General features: G+C 45.3%; 1 protein-coding gene across 1 annotated transcript in view; it reads right to left on the bottom strand.

Annotated features, from left to right (window-relative positions):
* Positions 1-1,244: 1,244 nt before the first annotated feature.
* The window catches only part of emilin3b (elastin microfibril interfacer 3b), a gene marked incomplete at both ends in the record, with an annotated part of 44,262 nt that continues 26,174 nt past the window's right edge, over positions 1,245-19,332 (bottom strand). Inside the window, 7 exons of the mRNA XM_080732567.1 lie at positions 1,245-1,751; positions 2,267-2,686; positions 3,470-3,688; positions 4,903-5,253; positions 6,539-6,903; positions 7,489-7,730; positions 12,475-12,597. Coding sequence (XP_080588693.1) covers positions 1,245-1,751; positions 2,267-2,686; positions 3,470-3,688; positions 4,903-5,253; positions 6,539-6,903; positions 7,489-7,730; positions 12,475-12,597 — 2,227 coding nt within the window. The remainder of the gene's footprint in view (positions 1,752-2,266; positions 2,687-3,469; positions 3,689-4,902; positions 5,254-6,538; positions 6,904-7,488; positions 7,731-12,474; positions 12,598-19,332) is intronic.

The raw sequence follows: 19,332 nt of genomic DNA, 5'->3' as shown, positions 1-19,332 counted from the left end.
TGTTCCTATTTCTCACTTCAAATGTTCTCAGAAACATTAAAAACACAGTACACTGAAATTGTATTTTGGCTATAAAATGAGATAGTGTGTATTTCTTCCATTACATTTTTCCGGAAAAACTAAAACTAACACCGCCCCCACGAGGCATGCATACTGTACGTACTGTAACTGTGATACAGCTGCACCATCTGGTCAGAACATACAGGGGGCAGTGTGGTGCGTCTAGATGCGTCTCAAAAAACGCATTTGGTGTGACCGCACCGCAAGTCGCACGAACCAGGCGAGAAGAAGCACCGTATGAGTTTAGACGTGAGTTCCGTAGCTACAGACGCAACCGGTCTGTAGCTACGGGAAAGAAAACCCCCATTCATATTCCCTCGTGTGGTGTTGTCTCTAGCGCGCAGGAAATAGCCATCCGCAAGCTCGCGACAAGGTCGCATTTCGCGATTGTTGTCGCAAGGTTGCGGAATCAAGCCATTTTACGGCTTGCGCCACCGCCCCGAGAAGGAGCTTAGCCGTTTAAACCCCAGCATCCCTATTGTGGGGAAGGCTTTCGCTGCAACGTGTTGTGAGCATGTCGATCTGTTATTTTCTGCAAAAGCTTTCCTCACGGTAACAAAAAAGAGGGACTCTGCTCAACCATATGGGGTTTAAAGGAGTAGTTCCCCCCGAAAATGACACATCTTCTATCAATTACACACTCCATGAAGCCTTGAATTCATGGAGATTCATTTTTCTTTTGGTGGCATTTCTAAGTCAATCATTTGATGACCGGCGGCGTCTCCGGTTGGAGACTCAAAGAGTGTCCTACTGAGTCTCCTACTGACTGCTGAACCGGTCATCAAATTATTGGCTCGGGAATGCGACCAAAAACAAAAAGAATCTCCATGAATCAAGGCTTCATGGTGTGTGTAACTGTTAGAAAAGAAGTCATTTCTCTTGGGTGAACTACTGTACTTCTCTCAGCGGTCGAATCATTCATCAAGTCACTCGGGTGGCGTGCGAGAAGCACGCGCACCACACAGTTTCGTTTCGTCCTTGTCCGTAAGGGCCGGTGCATACTCCAGTTTTAGAGCCGAGTTGAAATCGGTTCGGCTCTGTCCAAACTACAATATGACGTCATTCAGAGGGCTGTTCGGTGCTCCCGAGATGTCACAACACCCCGAACCGAACCGATCAAAACTCGGCTCTAAAATTGGGAGTTCGCATCGGAGGCCCTTAAAAAAGCTTATAAAACATGACGGCTACTGGTCGTCGGCTCTCTTGCTCGCGCAGTCCTTCACCTCCCCCTGCAGCTCGGCGAGCTGCTCCGAGTGCCGCTCCAGCGTGCCGTTCACCGCCTGCATCAGGTACGAGTCCGAGTGGCGCTCCAGCTCGGCGCGGATCCTCTCCAGATGCTCGGCCAGCTCCTGGAGGCCGCCGCCGCACTGGCCCTCCACGCGGCTCACGCGGCCGTCCACCTCCTTCACCTCGCGCTGGACGCCCAGCGAGGTGGCGCGGCAGCCCTGCAGCTCGCCCGCCAGCCGGCGCCGCAGCGACGCCAGCTCGCCCTTGAGCTGCGCCAGCCGGCGCTCGCCGGCGCCCAGCAGCGCCGCCTGGTGGCCCACCAGGCGGGTGATGCCCTGCAGCTGGTCGGCCAGCTGGTCCTCGCGCCGCTCCCACGTGGTGTTGACGTGGCCCACCTCGCGGGCGATGAAGGTGACCGAGTCGCGCAGGCCCTTCAGCGTGCGGTTCACCGAGTTGATGTTGACCTGGAATGGATGGATGGACACGACGGTGCAAAGGGTTAAAATTGAGGGGTAAACGTCGGTTCTCGTTGAGCCTGTTGTTCCTATTAACAGCCCAGCAGACGTCGCTGTTTCACCTTCTGTGGTGTCGATAGTTATAATAGGAGTCAATGAGGTTTTTGGGGGTAACTTCACACATGATTGTATTACCTTAGTAAACTATTTCATGGATGCTTTATGTTTTCAGTCTTTCTTAAATTATCGTAAAGTATGGTCGGGTACTTTATCGGTCAAAATGAACGATAAAGTAGGGGATGCCTCTAGGCTTTCTACTGGTTCTACCGAGTGAAGATCCGCCCCTGCTGTGGTTGCAGCCAAAGCAATAAGACACCCTAAGGGTCCTGAAACAACTGACAGACTGACACAATTCCCAGATATGGACTTAATATTGATGACATCAGGGATCTTGGCCATATATGAGGCGTGACATGAGGCGTGACGGACGGACATGATCTGCAGGTTTTCACACTACCACTGACCTTAAGCAGGGTGATCTCTCCGTGCACGGTGCCCTCCGTCTCCTCCTGGGCCAGGCGGTAGAGCAGGCCCTGCAGCGTGCCGTTCAGGCGCTCCAGCTGCTCGGCGTGCGAGTCCAGACGGTCCGTCATGGTCTCGCACTCGCCCTCCACCGTGCCAGCCTCGCCCTCCACGGCGGGCGGCGGCGGCAGCAGGGTGCCCCCGGGGGAGCAGGACGAGGTGCAGAGCAGCTCCAGGTCGGTGAGCTGCTTGCGGATGCCGTCCAGGTCGCCCTCCACGCGCCGCCGCACCGACTCGATCTCCGTCTCCAGCGCCGGCACGGCGTGGCCCTCCAGCAGGGCGGGCGCCGTGGCGTTGGAGAGCTCCTCCACCGCCACGAACACACGCTCCTCCAGCGTCCGCAGCTTCTCCTCCAGGAGGGCCTGCAATATTAACAAATAATATTTAAAAAAAAATGTTGGAGACAAAAAATTAAGCGACCCGTAAAAATGTGTCCGCGACCCCCGGCCCAGTGTTTGGGAACCAGTGGTATAGGGCAATAGACACTATGCAATGTGTAACTTTCCTCTTTTACCCCGGATATGAACCCGATTTCCTGTGCAAGTTCTGACTTATTTAAGAAAGTTGTATTTTATGTATTATTGTATTAGGCCGCTGTACCCCCATCTGGAATGTGCCAGCTAGCAGAAGAGAATATTTGAGTTTAAATATTTCAAAATGATGCCACATTTCGGGATTTTCTCTTTTTCTAAATGTTTCAAAAGTTGAACGCTTACAAATTGAGCCTCCGGAAGTTATTTTATATATGTGGTTGCTATCTCCTTGGACCCATCTTCATTCGTTAATTCATTCACACTCCCACAGAGTCTGTCACCTCATGTTCATTCTCATTGGCTACAAGCCTAATTCTTTTACGCCCTCTTACCCACAATGCATCTCAAGCTGTCTATTTAAGCAGCTCCTGTTTTATGTTTATTCTAGGTGTTTAGCTGTTACTACTGGTTGTGCAGCTGTAAGGGTTTGTAAAGTAAAGCCCTGCTTCATCATACAAGACTGTCGCACAAAACTAGTGAAAACACCAGATCAGTTATTTTCACTATTTTAAATTATGTCTAAAATGATAAATACAAAGCGAACGGTTTTGGACATGCAAGGTTTCCATTCGACAACAACGATTTGAAATGATCCGTTGCTTGCCCTCGTACCTTGAAGCCGTCCAGGCCTCCGGGGAGGACCCCCCCTCCGTCCAGCAGACCCCCCTCGGTGGCGTTGAGGCGCCCCTCCATGTCCACCAGGCGGGTCTCCACCAGGGTCTCCACGTGCAGCGACTGGTCGCTGAGGGAGGTCTGGAGCTGGCGCTGGGACTCGGTCAGACCCTTGACCGACTCCTCCAGCAGCAGGACGCGGTGGGACAGACTGTTCACCTGGACATGGTGAAGAGAAGACACACATTGCTTTCGGTTATGAAATATCCTCACGTAACGAACATCCTCATGTCAGTCATTGCGACCGTCAGGGAGCAGTTACTGTAAAAAACTGCAGCAGTTGTCTGTCACACTTTCTGTCCACACTTGTCTGTCACACTTGAGTCCCAAAAACTGTAAAAATGCTGGCAGAGAGAGATAAATAAATTAATAAATGTGGCAGTAAATGACTTTAACAGTGCCGAATGTTACGCTTCTCACCCTTAAGGTGTCTTACTTATATTTAAAGAAGAATGTCTAGGATTTTATTCTACCTATGAGGGCGGATTCTGCCAATGCATTTCAACCGTTTCTTTTTTTTTTTTTTTTTTAGAAATCCGCAAATGGCACCAAAATGCTCCATTCCCATTAAAAGTGCGGTGTGACTTATGGTGTTTAATACCAATGGTGGAAAAAACGACTCACATTTTTTACAAGTAAAGCCAGGTGAAGGAGTTTAAGTATCTCAGGGTCTTGTTCACGAATGAGAGAAAGGGGAAGACGGAGAAGGAGATCAGCCGGAGAATCGGAGCAGCAGGAGCGGTTTTGCAGTCGCTATATAGCACTGTTGTGAAGAACAAAGAGTTGAGCCGGAAGGCAAAGCTCTCTGTCTACCGTGCAATCTTCGTTCCTACTCTCACCTATGGTCATGAAGCGTGGCTCATGACCGAAAGTACAAGTTTGCGGGTGCAAGCGGCCGAAATGGGTTTCCTCAGACGGGTGGCTGGTATTTCCCTTAGAGATAGGGTGAAGTTAAGTCACCCGAGAGAGACTTGGAGTAGAACCGCTGCTCCTACACTTGGAAAGGAGTCAGCTTAGGTGGTTCGGGCATCTAGTACGGATGCCCCCCGAGAGCCTTCCTAGGAAGGTCCTCGATGCACGTCCCACTGGGAGGAGACCCCGTGGCAGACCAAAGACCAGATGGAAGGATTATATCTCCAAACTGGCTTGGGAACGCCTCGGTATACTCCCTGAGGGAGTGGAGGAAGTTGCTCGGGATAAGGAAATCTGGAAGTCTCAGTTGGAACTGTTACCCCCGCAACCCGATTCCGGATAAGTGGTTGAAGATGGATGGATGGATGGATGGATGGAAGGTATCAATACTACAATGTTCTAAAAGTCTTTTGAAAATGGCCGATCTACAGGCTCACATTGGAACACATTATGAGTCTCACCTGTCCGCAGCAGCTCTCGGTCAGCGTCAGGCCCTGGATCTGGGCCTGCAGCGAGCCCAGCTCCTCCCGGATGCCTGTCTCCCTGCCGTCCAGCGAATGCTGCATCTGCTCGCGCCCATCCACATGCTCCCGCTGGCACTGGCGCTGCACCTCGCCGATGCGCTGGTCGCAGTGCGTCTCCATGCCCGTCAGCCGCCGCTCCAAGCCGTCCAGGATCTCGGCGCGTATGCCCGCCAGCTTGGCGTCCACCAGCTGCTCAAAGAGGGCGGGCGTGGCGGGTATGGGCCGGCCCACGGCCCCGGTCGACTCCATCAGCCTCTTCAGCTGCCCGTCGTGGCCCATGACCATGCCCTGTGGGCGGAGAGGTGGAGAGACGGAGACCTTTGTTATTTTCACATGCTGTGGTCGTTCATTTCTTATGCTATGTTGATGACAGAGGCGTCAGTTGGGCTCCAGGGGGGAAAAAAACATAAAATGTACTTCTTCAAATAAATTCACGAATGTCTCTATGACTATCTGCGTTGATTATTATGTTATTAAGTAACTTTAAACTGACTACAATGCAAATTAGAACAAAACTATCGCTTTCACCAGGTATTGTATTTTCCCCAGCACTTGTATCCCCCCTATCTTGACAAATGGTTTGTTTGCCGCTTCAGTAGGTCAGCACAGGTGCAATGTATTATTGTTAATTAGCAGCCGCGCACATTTTTTCAAGTGTGGCAGTCAGTTGTTTACTTGTGCCTGCACTAAAATAATACTATCCACTGATAGATAGTAGGCTAATCATCATCATGCCTGTTGCTAAGGTAAGGTATGGCAACATGACTGGTGTCTTTGCACACGTTCAAGACACCAGTCATGTTGCCATACTTTAGCTTTTGCTGAACTGACGCCACTGAGAGACATAGATATTTGTTATTTTCGTTAATTTCTTATGCTATGATGCTGAATTGAATACATACTGTAGGTCCACAATGGTCCCCAGGACTTATTTGCGTTATTCTTTTATGTCGTACTCTACCACATGCTGTTTAAATTCTGGAACAATAAACTCTTTTCACTGTTGTGATTAACAATAAGCAAAACATTTATTTTCGGGTGGGTTTAGATGTGGAGAGAAGTAGGGCCGCAACTAGAAAGAGACATGTCACACCACCTGTCTGTATTGATTTCAATGGAGAGGTAGGGTAGCGCCATCTTGTGTTCTGTTGTTGCACATTCTATAACATTGCTCAGGCAGAAACTGTGTGCAAGTCTTTGAATATTTTGACCCGATTCTATAAATGTCTTCTAAATCCTTCTTCTAAATCAGTGGTTCTCAAACTTTTTCATGTCAAGGACCCCCAAAATTACATGTATTTGGTCGCAGACACCCATAAAAAAGAAAAAAAAAAAAAAAAAAAGATCCAGGGACCACCAGACGCAGAGATTTGAGTTACAAAAGTTTGCTTTGAAAAAAATGTATACATATTCAAAAGGTTTGCACACATTTTCACGATTTTTCAAAAATAGCAAATCTACAAACTCGCACCGCTGCCGCACTGTAAGCTTGTATATCCGCTATTTTTCAATAGCTAAAGCATAAAATAATCCCAGGTCTTTGAACAGCATCAAAACTCCAAACACGTTATACCTGGATCTCGTCCAGGATGAGCGTCTTGGCCCTCAGCTCGTTCTTCACCTCCGTCACGCGTCCCTCCAGGTCTCCCATCCCGTTGAGGACCCCCCCTCCTCCGTCCAGCCCCCCGTCGGGCACCGCGCCCCCCTCCGGGATGGTCCCGAAGCCCACCATGCCGGCCCCGCCGCCGGGCCGGGCCGGCGGGTTCTCCAGCAGCGCGGCCAGGAACTTGTTGGAGTCTAGGCGCAGCGAGGTGCGCAGCCGCTCCTCCAGGCCGCCCACCACCCCGTTGAGGGCCTCCAGGCCCTTGGTGAGGCGACGCAGGTCCTCCTCCAGGCGGTCCAGGCGCTCGCCCGTCACCCCGCTGGGAACAACAAACCCTTGAACCATAAAAGATAAAAGATAGTTAGCATTTAAAACCATGTTTTGTGGCAGGGAGCGGGACCTCCAGGAGAAAAGATTTGAGTAAAACATTTTTCGCTTTAAAGGACAACAAAGGGGTTCATGTTTTAGATTTTAATTAGATAAAAGATTGAGGGTTCGAATGTTTTCATAGCGATTTTGATTTCACAGCCTGAAAAGTCTGGGAACCCTTGTTCTATAGAATACTTTAGACCAGTTGTTCTGGTTCCCAAACCTTTTAGTTTGTGACCCAAAAGAAAAAAAAAAATATTTGCCTGTGACCCAAACTAGTGAAAATAGCAATTCTACAAGCTCACAACGCGTTGCTTGTAGATCGGCTATTTTACTACTTCTTAAACTTTTGTTTTCTACTTTATGAAATTTCTTAGATTTTTCTTTGATTTAAAAAAAAAGAAAAAAAAAAGGAAAACATTGAATTCATTTTTCAATTCATGAAAAATTATGCTTTTTTGGGAATGTTTTTTGAAAATATTTTTGAACAATAACAATTAACAAACTAAATGTAGGAAACCAAAAAACAAAGCGACACATCAAAATCTCACCATAGTTTGGTCTCCCGGGCTCCGGCAGCGGGGGCTTGGGCCCGTGGGGGAAGCCCTTGACGCCGGGGCGGTGCGGGGGCACGCCTCCGCCACCGCCCCTGAAGGGGGGCACCATGATGTCGGGCAGGGAGGTGGGCCCGTCCACGCACTGCTCTCCGGAGAACCCGGGGCAACACCTCCACTCCAGCTCCGTCACCGTCTTGTAGCCCACCTTGTACTTGGGCTTGTAGAAGGAGCGGTACCTGAAGCAGCAGGATTAAAGTTTTTTTTTAGTATGGATCAGTGTCGTAAAGCTGTGGTTCTCAACCTTTCCAGCCCGTGACGCCCCAAAATAATGATATTGTAACTGGGGACCCGGACCCCACCCACCCTGACGAGCAGAGCATGTAGATCGGCTATTTTCACAATTTCTGTCTCTAATATTTGACAATTTGGCCAATGTTCAATTTGTGATTTTAGAGGTGTTAAAAAGTCCTTAAATTGTCACTTTAGAAATGTGCAGATACCCTCTATACACTTAGACTGTGTGCTGGTTTGTTCATCCGACCCACAGGTTGAGAACCACTGGTGTAAAGTAACTAAGTGCATTTACTTAAGTATACTGTACTATACTATACTGTACTTGTACTGTACTGTTATTTCTACTCCACTACATGTATTTGAAACCTTTAGTTACTAGTTACTATGCAGATATAAATACCACTTTAGCCCTATTTTATACCTACTAGGCGAAAAATCGCCTTTGCTGTCACACACAGAGCAAAAGAGCAAAAAAGTTTGGGAACCACTGGTGTTTTTTTTTTCGGTGGGAGATAGTGTGTGGATTAGAGGGAGATTAGGGGTGTAAACAATGTGTCAGAGGATTGGATGAGGTCAGCATCACGCTTGCTGTTATCTGTACCACTGATTTTAGAAGAGTTACAGTATTTATCAGTGTGATAACTCTTCTGAAAATCCCCTTCTGTTGTCTGTCTGTCTGTCTGTCTGTCTCTTTCTCTCTCTCTCTCTCTCTGTCTCTCTCTCATTATTCATCTCTCTCTCTCTCAGCCTGTCAACAGCACACACTTAAGGGAGGTAACAGTATACTGTACTTGATTAGAATAAAAAAAAAACACAAATGTAATGAATGACTTCATACTATTCTCACATGGACGTGCATAGACAGACACTCAGTGTGTGTGCGTGTGCGTGTGCGTGTGCGTGTGTGTGTGTGTGTGTGTGTGTGTGTGTGTGTGTGTGTGTGTGTGTGTACACATACAGTACTCCCACACCCAGTGCACGCGTACACACGTGCACATTTTGCCGCTGTCGTCGGGCAGAAAGTAAACCTTGTATCTCCATATTTCCATATTCTTTCTGTGTTTTTTTCTGTAAATGAATGCCCTACTGCGTTGTACGACAATGTTGCACCAAAGTAGCTGATCTATACTGTACACGCTCACACCATGTCGCATTGTGACGCAAATTGTGAGCTTAGATCTGCATTTTCTTATGTTGAAGGTGAAAGTGCTGTGTCTGTTTTTTTTATAAATACTAAACCAATGAAGCCTATTACTGTAGGCTATACGGTGTGTGCATTGCTGCTCACTGTCGAGGCTGGCTCTTTAGTCGAGTGGTAACGTACGCGCCATTGGATTCATAGGTCCTGCGTTTCCCTCCCGACCGAGTCTGCATTAACACAAGCTTGTGACTGAAATAATAACTAAACTGTATCTGTATCTTTTGGAACTTTTGATGCTTTTGTGTGACACTGTCTAGTATGATAAAGCATTGGCACCATTTCATAGTTTGAATTTAACTATGAAACAGTCTGCTTACATCGATGTGTGTGATTATATCGGTACTGATGAAGATGTTATTATTCTGTTTGATGATTTTTTTACATGGAAAGTAGTAAGTTACAAAAAACAAAAACAAAAACATCTGGTGAAGGTGATCAAACTAAACTAAACTGACTATTATGGAGGTAAGAGGTTTCTTCCCGACAGCAACAAAATGTTATGTTCTTTTTGACATACAAGGTTTCCACTCTACATTAACTGAGGACAAATGCTGGCATAATTGACACGCACACACACACACACACACACACACACACACACACACACACACACACACACACACACACACACACACACACACACACACACACACACACACACACACACACACACACACACACACACACACACACGCCAACAAAAAAGTACAGCAAAGCCTGAGCGACTCGGGCTCTAAACAAGGTCAACATTCCTCAGGCAGGAGGAACCGCTTATACAGCAGCTGACATCTTTTGTCCATATTGGCATTACGTTCAGCATAAGAATCAATAAACAAAACAAAACCCCGGGCCAATTACTGTTGAAACGTTGTTACATTAACGCCATTCTTTCTTCTTCCCCCATGTGGCCCGCACTCAGCACGCTATCCAGCATACACACTAACACACATGTGGTGTAAAGTAACTATACGTAGGCCTACATTTACTCAAATATTGTATACTGCCCTGTTACCAGAAGGGGTGTAAAGCAGTGGTTCTAAACTTTTTCAGGCCGTGACCCCCAAAATAATCATATTTTAACTGGGGACCCCCCACCCTGACGAGCACTAAGAGTTGAGGCATTAAGGTTCTATTCTGAAAATAGCCGATCTACCGATCTACAAGCATGTAGATCGGCTATTTTCACAATTTCTGCCTCTAATATTTGACAATTTTACCAATATTTAATTTGTCATTTTAGAGGTATTAAAAATTCCTTTTGTCGCTTTAGAAATGTACAGATACCCTCTCTACACTCAAACTTCATGTTGGTTTGTTTACTGATGAGTGAAAAAACAATGTTGCACATCTGGGGACGACTCAAAACAATTTGGTGACACCCCTGGGGGTCCCGACCCACAGGTTGAGAACCACTGGTGTAAAGCAGTTTCCCAAACAGTGGGTCGGGAACCATTTGTGGGTCACGGATCAATTTCTATGGGTCATGTTGTCTCGTCTTTGAGTAAAACTCCCATTTTCTTTTCCTACATCTTTTCACAAAAGCCTGAGTAGACGATACAATGACACCAAACATGTTTGAAAGTGAAGTATCCCTTTAAATCAGGGGTCTTCAACGTTTTCAGGCCAAGGACCCCTTAGTTGAGAGAGAGAGATGAAGCAGGGACCCCCACTACCTTATCATAGATTCCATAAGTTTTCGTTTGACAGCACAATAATCAGTGCCCACAACGTCTTGCACTGCGAGGCATTGTGAGCTTGTAGATCGGCTATTTTTGGCTAAAGTTCTCAGAACACGGACACTATAGTGTTCAAGTAGTTAATATATAAAAAGAAGAACAAAGTTTATATCACTCAAAGATTTGGAGGACCCCCTCTAGTAGCTCTGAGGACCGTCCCGAACCCCTGTTGAAGACCCTTGCTTTAAAGGACTCCTTCCACCACTGCATGCATGATCTGCCTGCATGCAAGTGGTCTGTGCAGCACACAATGCGTCCGCTAGGGAGCAGCATTAGCCCACACTTTCACTGACATCTGCAGGCCATTTCCAGTGTACTCCAAAATACATACCGGTACATATAGTGTTCAAAAATGTAAGACAATACACAGTGCAATCCTCAGTGATTATCAAGTTCAAGACAAGTTCAAGAAGTTGCTTGTCCCAAGGTGGCCAATTTGAGCCAAAGCATGTTGTTATTCTTTTTTCTTTCTTCTTTTTATTATACTGAGTATACATGTAACAGAATGGATGTAACTGAGGATTTTACTGTGTAGCAATGATAGACAATTCAGTGCCTCAATACTGAAGTACTAAAAAAAACTTTTGATCATTTTATCATCTATTCAAGCTTTTATGAACACCCTGAACAGATTTTAATTTGCTTGATTCAATATTTAGATATTTGATGTAGACTTTTATTGTATATATTTTTTTTCATTTCCCTAAATTAAAAATATATGAAAAAGGTTATCAAAAAAGCATGGACTGCTTACGTATTAAGAGGGTAGTATGAGTCACCAGAAAAAATAATGGGTGTTTTTGATGAATTTATCATGGTTAAAATTGAGTTTGAAGTTACAATGGGTGTGTGTGGGGAGGTGTCCTGCAGGAGGAGGGCCTGATAACATTTACATCAAATATCTTAATATTGAATCAAGAAAATTAAAATCTGTTCAGGGTGTTCATAACATCCTGATTAAACAATAAAATGACCAAAACACGTTCGCCGTGTCAAATCCAGCGACCTCGGATCGATCACACACCAGGTAACCTCAGTAAAACTATGTCTAAAACCTAACCTTAGCTTATTCCTAAACCTAACCTCAGTAAAACTATGCCTAAACCTAACCTTTTATGCACTCCAAGGAAAGAAATGGGGGCGAGTGTGTTTTGGGGGCAACCGTAACGTTCCAGTTACCATGTACTGTATCACATGACAACATTCTGGTTACCATGTACCAGTGTTGTTTTTGCCAGCAAATTTTGATTTAGTTTTAGTCATAGTCTTTTGAATAAAATGTAATTTCGTTTTAGTCATAATTTAGTCACCTGAAAAGTTTTAGTTTTAGTCTAATTTTAGTCGACTAAATATCATAAGATTTTAGGCGACTAAATCTACAGTTGATTTAGTCAACTGAAATGTATTTTGGCAGGCCTTGATGGCATCGTAATGACAGATTTTACACATGGTTGTGTGCTGAAAATAGCAGATCTACAAGCTCACAACGCGTTGCAGCGCGACACATTGTGAGCTTGTAGATCTGCTATTTTCAGCACGAGAGCAACCAAACATAAAATGACTCTTCTCCACTAGTCCCTCCCAAACGTTTTAGTCTAGTTTTTATTTTGTTGACGAAATTGTCAATATATTTAGTCTTAGTTTTAGTTATCACAGCTTAGTTTCTAATAAGTTTTCATTTACATTTTTCGTCATAGTTTTAGACGACAAAAAATCAACACGGCCATGTACTGTATCTGAGAGACTCACATGACAACGGGGCACTTCTGTCCCCAGATGCACTTGGTGGTGTACTCCGCCTTCACGTACGTGTGCACGCCGTCCTGCAGCGTGCACGTGATGTTCTTCTGCACCACGTACGCACAGTGGTTTCTGAGGAGAGAGAGAAAGATGGGAGAGAGAGGTTAACACACTGTGGTTTCTGAGGAGAGAGAGAGGAAAGATGGGAGAGAGAGGTTAACACACTGTGGTTTCTGAGGAGAGAGAGAAAGATGGGAGAGAGAGGTTAACACACTGTGGTTTCTGAGGAGAGAGAGAAAGATGGGAGAGAGAGAGGTTAACACACTGTGGTTTCTGAGGAGAGAGAGAAAGATGGGAGAGAGAGGTTAACACACTGTGGTTTCTGAGGAGAGAGAGAGAAAGATGGGAGAGAGAGGTTAACACACTGTGGTTTCTGAGGAGAGAGAGAAAGATGGGAGAGAGAGGTTAACACACTGTGGTTTCTGAGGAGAGAGAGAAAGATGGGAGAGAGAGAGGTTAACACACTGTGGTTTCTGAGGAGAGAGAAAGATGAGAGAGAGAGGTTAACACACTGTGGTTTCTGAGGAGAGAGAAAGATGGGAGAGAGAGGTTAACACACAGTGGTTTCTGAGGAGAGAGAGAAAGATGGGAGAGAGAGGTTAACACACTGTGGTTTCTGAGGAGAGAGAGAAAGATGGGAGAGAGAGAGGTTAACACACTCTGTCAGCGATGATGACATAATGAATACCGTTGCTGTCAGAGGGCCATATCACAATACAACGTACGCACGTTTCTTTCCAGCAGGGTTTATTGTACACCTGGTACACAGTAAAACTGTGATTATGGGTGCAGATAAAGACAATGTAGAAGAAGATAAACCACAAAATAGTTCAAATAACTTAAAAGACCTTTTGGAAAGCTTCCCCGGAAAACACTGATCTAATATGCAGCCTTCATCATGAATATTACAAAATGAAATGTCATCTAAGGTCGATAAATTATATATATACGTATATATATATATATATATATTTAAATACTGTGTATATATATATATATATATATATATATATATATATATATATATATATATAGCCTTTATATACAGGACAGGCTGACAGGAAATAGGGAGAGAGAGATGGGGAGCGGCACGCAGCAAAGGATGTCGGGATTGGGATCGAACCAGCGGCACACTCTCACCGCTACGCCAGCGACCCAGTCGATAAATTATCTTGATATCCGCTTGGATACCGATTTTATTTCATACGGCCCATATCACCGATACCGATCAGATGAGCGATCAGGGTTAGATGCTATGATAACTACAGTAGGAAGAAGAAGAAAAAAAAAACATCTGTTTAGCACAACTCAAGACGAACACACAAACCCCCGCACAGGGGCGTCACAAGGGGGGGAATAGTGGGACTGAGTTACTAGGGCCCAAGGTGGAGGGGCCTTAATTATTTAATACTTTAGCTATTGAAAAATAGCAGATATACAAGCTCACAGCGCGGCACCAAGTGCCGCGCTGCGAGCTTGTAGATCTGCTATTTTTGAAGAGTTGTGAGAATGGTTGCAAATCTTTGAATATATGTGTTTTTTAAGCGAACATTTGTTAGCCTAAAAACTCAAAACTCAAATTTTGCTTCTGGGGGTCCCTGGAACTAAATATTTTGAGTTGGGGTCTGTGGCCAAATACATGTAATGTTGGGGCTCCTTCACATGAAAAGGTTTGAGCACCAGGCACTGACATAGAAACATAGGTTTTTCAAAAAACCTTAGAAGGATTTGAAATATTCAGACTTGCAAACTATCACAATTTAAAAAAATAGCAGATCTACAAGCTCGCAGCGCGGCACTCTGTGCTGTGCTGTGAGCTTGTATATCTGCTATTTTTCAAGAGTTAAATCAACCAGGGCCCATAATTTGGTGCGACACCCCTGCCCCCGCTATACAGCATCGTGGTGTTTTCAATCAAACCGGCACCGGGCCATCAAACCGGCAGCGGGCCAGACCAGCAGTGCCGAAATGGAAAAGCGTGGCGGCGGTGACAGTGACAATGACAAGAACGGCAATGAATTACGCAGGGTTATCTGTCAGAACCGGTTACATTTATCCTAGAAGAATGTGTCATCGTTTAAAGACAAAAACAGTTTTCTGCGCACCCTACTGTCGTAGAGATTCCAAAGAGCTGTTGTCTCGCGTCGCGTTGCCAAAGAATGCGAGCATTTGAAACGGATCAATCTGGTCTCCCCTTCCCAGAGGCTCCGAGGGCTTATCGTGCTCCTCGCATGTCTTATTAGTAGATTTCTCTCGTTGTTTTCAAACATTGTTATGATCAGTTTCTGTCCCATGTCGTTCGACAGCGTCAGAGAGGGACAATGAGCAGTGCCCAAGCAAACAAACGGCAGAAGGTTAAATATGTGCTAAACCCAGCAAGCACGGTCAGGACCTGGAGCAATCAGTGACGTATCGCTTGGGGTCAGATCAAGTCAAACCATGACTAGTCAGATCTGGCCTAGAATATCACCTGATTTCAACCAACATAAATCCTGCCCACGAAAACGGACGCCTTGGATTAATCAGAGAGCGTCTGATCGGGGCCAGATAAATATCATAACTAGTCAGATATGTCCCAGAATATAACCTTATACTGTGTGCTCATATTTCAACTAACATTACAAACAATAACAATAATCCTAGTATAGTCCATATGACGTCCAAATGAAGTCAAGATCATCCCATTATGGCTGTGATCTGGCCATATGGGGATGATCTTGACGTCATTACTAGGACGTCATATGGAGTCACCGGAGGACGTCATCATAACGTCATCATGACGTCATAAAATTGGCTTGCTGGGAAAGCATTCCCTTGAACCTCCTGAAGAGAAGATTCAAGATTCAACTAGAAGCAGTGCTCTTCCGAGCACAGGTCTCCACCAGGCCGTGTGTCCTGGTGGTGCTACTGTATAATAGGCCAATGTAAAAAGGGTGGCATATGTTCTTCACCATAGATCTTTCATGGAAATCGGACGCTGCATGCATGATTTGAAGCATTGTGTTCCAAAAATGTGTTTTGCTAAAGTCTACCTGCTGGTGGCGCTATAACAGGCCAATGTGAAAAAAGGTAGCATTTGTTCCTTGACCTAGTGGGAATTTCTGTGGCAAATTTCACAGTAATCGCAAGCTGCGTTGATGATTTGAAGCATTTTGTTCAAAAACGGAGCAATCCTGCAAACTTTGGAAGCTAATATTAGCCAATCAGGATGGAATATGAAATATCAGACGGATCGGACTTGATCACATGACTATAGAGATACTGTGTACCGATTTGCGTGATTTTTGCATAAAATCTCAAGGAGTAATATCCCAAAATGTGTTTTACATAAGTCGGCCCAAAGGTGGCGCTATAAAAGGCTGATGTGAAAAATGCAGGGCAAAGGTTTATCCTTAGCCTCTAGGGAGTGCGCTTACAAAGTTTGAAACTGATCGGTGGAGTTATAGGTAAAACCACAAATCGGCCTGTTATAGCGCCACCATGAGGCTGATTTAAAAAAAAATAAGTGGCATTTCTTCCTCGGCCTAGTGGGAACGTATGTGCGCGATTTCATGATAATTGCACTTTGCGTTTGGGAATTGAGGCATTTTGTTCAAAACGGCTCAATCCTACAAACTTTGGAAGCCAATCTTAGCCAATCAGGATGGAATATGCAAAATCGGACAGATCCGTGTCGATCACATGACTGTCGAGATACTGCCTACCGATTTGTAGGATTTTTGGACAAAATCTGTAAGAGTAGTGCACAGAAATGTGTCTTGCGAACATCGGCCACTAGGTGGCGCTAGAAAAAGCCCATTTGAAAAATTTAGGGCAGAGGTTCTAGATTGGCATCCAGGGAATGTGTGTGCTCACTTTGGCAGCGACCGGGCCAACGGTGACTGTGATTAGCTGCACACAAACTGCGAGGACGCACGGACGGACGCACGGACACACGGACGGACGGACACACGAACGGACGGAGGGGAAAACATACTCTCCCCCAAGCCTTCGGCTGGTGGAGACAATAACTTTATTGCCATGTCAACATAGTGTCACAATCTGGTGTTGTGATGGTGAGGACCCAAATGCAGAACTCAACAGAACATAATTGCAGGAAACCAAGGAGTGCAGTAGACAAAGACTTTACTTAAACACAAGCATACACAGAATCAGACACAACAGAAACACACACTGAGGAACCGACAGCAATACAATGATCCAGCAATGAGAGAAAACACTGACAGGTTTAAATAGTCTCTGGTCATAACAGCTCACAGCTGTAATACTGGGAGGATCTGAGATTGTCAATCAGGTAGGCTACTCACAGGAGGGGAGGGGGCAAGCAGGACGAGGTGAAGTGGGGAAAAGGCCGGGTGAGACCCTGGAAAGGCCACCGTGTGGCCCAGATCATGACACATATAGTTGACAGGAATTAGTCTTGGTTCACTCTCAGACATAAAACATAAAACATAGAACGAGGACGGTGAAGGAACACCCATAAACATCCTTCTGTGATTAAGCCACCTTCCTATAAGCCGGCTAACACACGTAGACCCCCTGGACATGACGCTAGTATGTCACAGAGACTTCAGGGAACCCTCAAAGTCGATTTATGATGGCAGTAAATACGTTAACAAAATCAATAACCAAAAACAATGCATAGCCATTTTTTCCAGGACCTCCCAGGAAACTTTTCCAGTACTGGAAAAAGACTCCTTCTGATTTCAAAATATTTCCAGGAATTTCATGACCGTGGGAACCCTGATATTAAGAATATCCTGGCTTAGTTTCCCTTTCAGCTAAGTGGTCCTTGGTGGCCTGAAATGAACCTTGAACACCCTCGGATTAGAGTGGTTTAATCTGACCCCTCGCGACCCGCGTTGCTCGCCCAGCGCTCCATTATCACCCTTTGAGCAGCGAGCACGTCGTTGTTTCTCAGTCAGCGCTTTAGCCTATAAAAATTATCCAGTCAAAGCGGGCGCTGCTATGTACACTGGAACTTTATTGATACGCATCATTAGGAGCCGGGGAATAGGAGGACGTGGGACCCAAGGCCTGCAGTATTATTATGTCTTCAAGATGCAACGCATCATAAAATGACTAGCAAACCACTGGGACGCATGCAGCCGCTTGCATCATCCAAGACTCTCCCTCTTTTTCTTCTTTCTGCTCTCTCTGTCTCTCTCATCTCTTCTCTCTCCTCTCTCTTTCTCTCTCTCTCTCTCTCTCTCTCCCTCACTCTCTATCTCTCCCTTTCTTCTCTCTCTCTCTCTCTCTCTCTTTCTTCTCTCTGTCTCTCTCTTTCTCCTCCCTCTCTCTCTCCGTTGCCAGTGCAGCTATAGCAACTGCTAAATGTTTCTTGGCCCCTGCCTTACAGGAAATGATGATCCGAGCCTCTCTCTCTGTCGGGTGGAAACCTTGTATGTCCAAAACAAAACCGTTATGATCGATTGGATATTTTATCAACGGTTTCCAAAAAGGTACAGAAGTACAGTTATGCAGTGAAGCTAAAAGGATAATAATGTTTCCATTGTGTGGTCCTATTTATTCAATTCATCAAAGACATATAAAGACATTCAATACTATACAAGAGCTCCAGCTCGGCAGACAGGCAGGTAACAGGTAACGCCAAGAGAGCTATACTGTAGCTCCCTTGGAGGAGCAAGTGAAAGACAGCTCTTTTGCGGGGTCGCTACAATTACTAGGAGCAGTAAAAGTGTTTTATAGATAAAACGGTGGGGGGTCTTTTCTTTTGGAAAGCAAGAACCTGTCTAGGTCCAGTTGCAAATTGTAGACAGGTGCTCTTCTGTGGCGGTTTATAGGAGGAGGGTTGGGAGTCACACAGTAGAATGAATTCATCGGCCATTGTGCCGGATCAGGGGGGAATGAGATCAGTGGAGCTCCCTCTGGTGTTACTCACTCCTCTGAAGTAGTTAGACAGGTACAAGCTCTCTCTGTCTATCTCATTTATTTTCTCTCCTCTCTCTCTCCCTCCCTCCCCCTCTCTCTCTCTCTCTCTCTCTCTCTCTCTCTCTCTCTCTCCCTCTCTCCCTCTCTCTCTCTCAGGCCCATTGTAAGTTGCTGTACACTGTCCTCTACCAATCCAATCCACTATATTTATAGAGCAAATTTAAAACAACAGTGTTGAACAAAAAAAAAACTACTAAATTACCAAGAGTAAAAAGTACATAAACAGGAGGACAACATACTGTAGACACATTGCCTGGTGTTAATGGCCTCTCCAGTCTGAATTGTCGAACACCAAGGAGTGCACGTGAGTTTTCACACGTGATTCAAACACACGCAGGGTTTGAGACTCTCTAACGCAGGGGTCTTCAACGTTTTCAGGCCAAGGACCCCTTAGCTGAGAGAGAGATGAAGCTTGAAGATGAAGATTCCATATAGTTTCATCGTTTGATAGCACGATCATCAGTGTATTTTGGATTCATGTCAATTCTTTATTATTTTTGACTAAAGTTCTCAGAATATGGACTCTAGGGTTCAAGTGGTTAATATAAAAAAAGGAGAAAAAAGGTTTCTATCACACAAAGATTTGAAGGACCCCCTGTAGTAACTCTAAGGACCCCCTAGGGGTAAAAGAGTTGTTATTTTGTAGTTAACGTAGTTAACGCTTGCCTTGTTATCTCTCCTAAGGTACCAACATCTTATCCAACGATAACACATTGTTCAACGTTTTGGGTCTGAGAGGCTATAAATCTAATCAAACGGTGGTCCGCGGCTCAAATGCAGAATAAATAATGGACCTTGACGTGAAAAAAGTTGAAAACCAGTGGCCTAGCATGACAAGCAGGGAGTAAAATAAAA

The sequence above is a fragment of the Nannobrachium achirus genome (assembly GCF_963921795.1).
Source record: "Nannobrachium achirus genome assembly, chromosome: 9".
NCBI lineage: Eukaryota > Metazoa > Chordata > Actinopteri > Myctophiformes > Myctophidae > Nannobrachium > Nannobrachium achirus.
The sequence above is the reverse complement of the archived record's forward strand: the minus strand, read 5'-3'. Positions and strand labels throughout refer to the sequence as shown.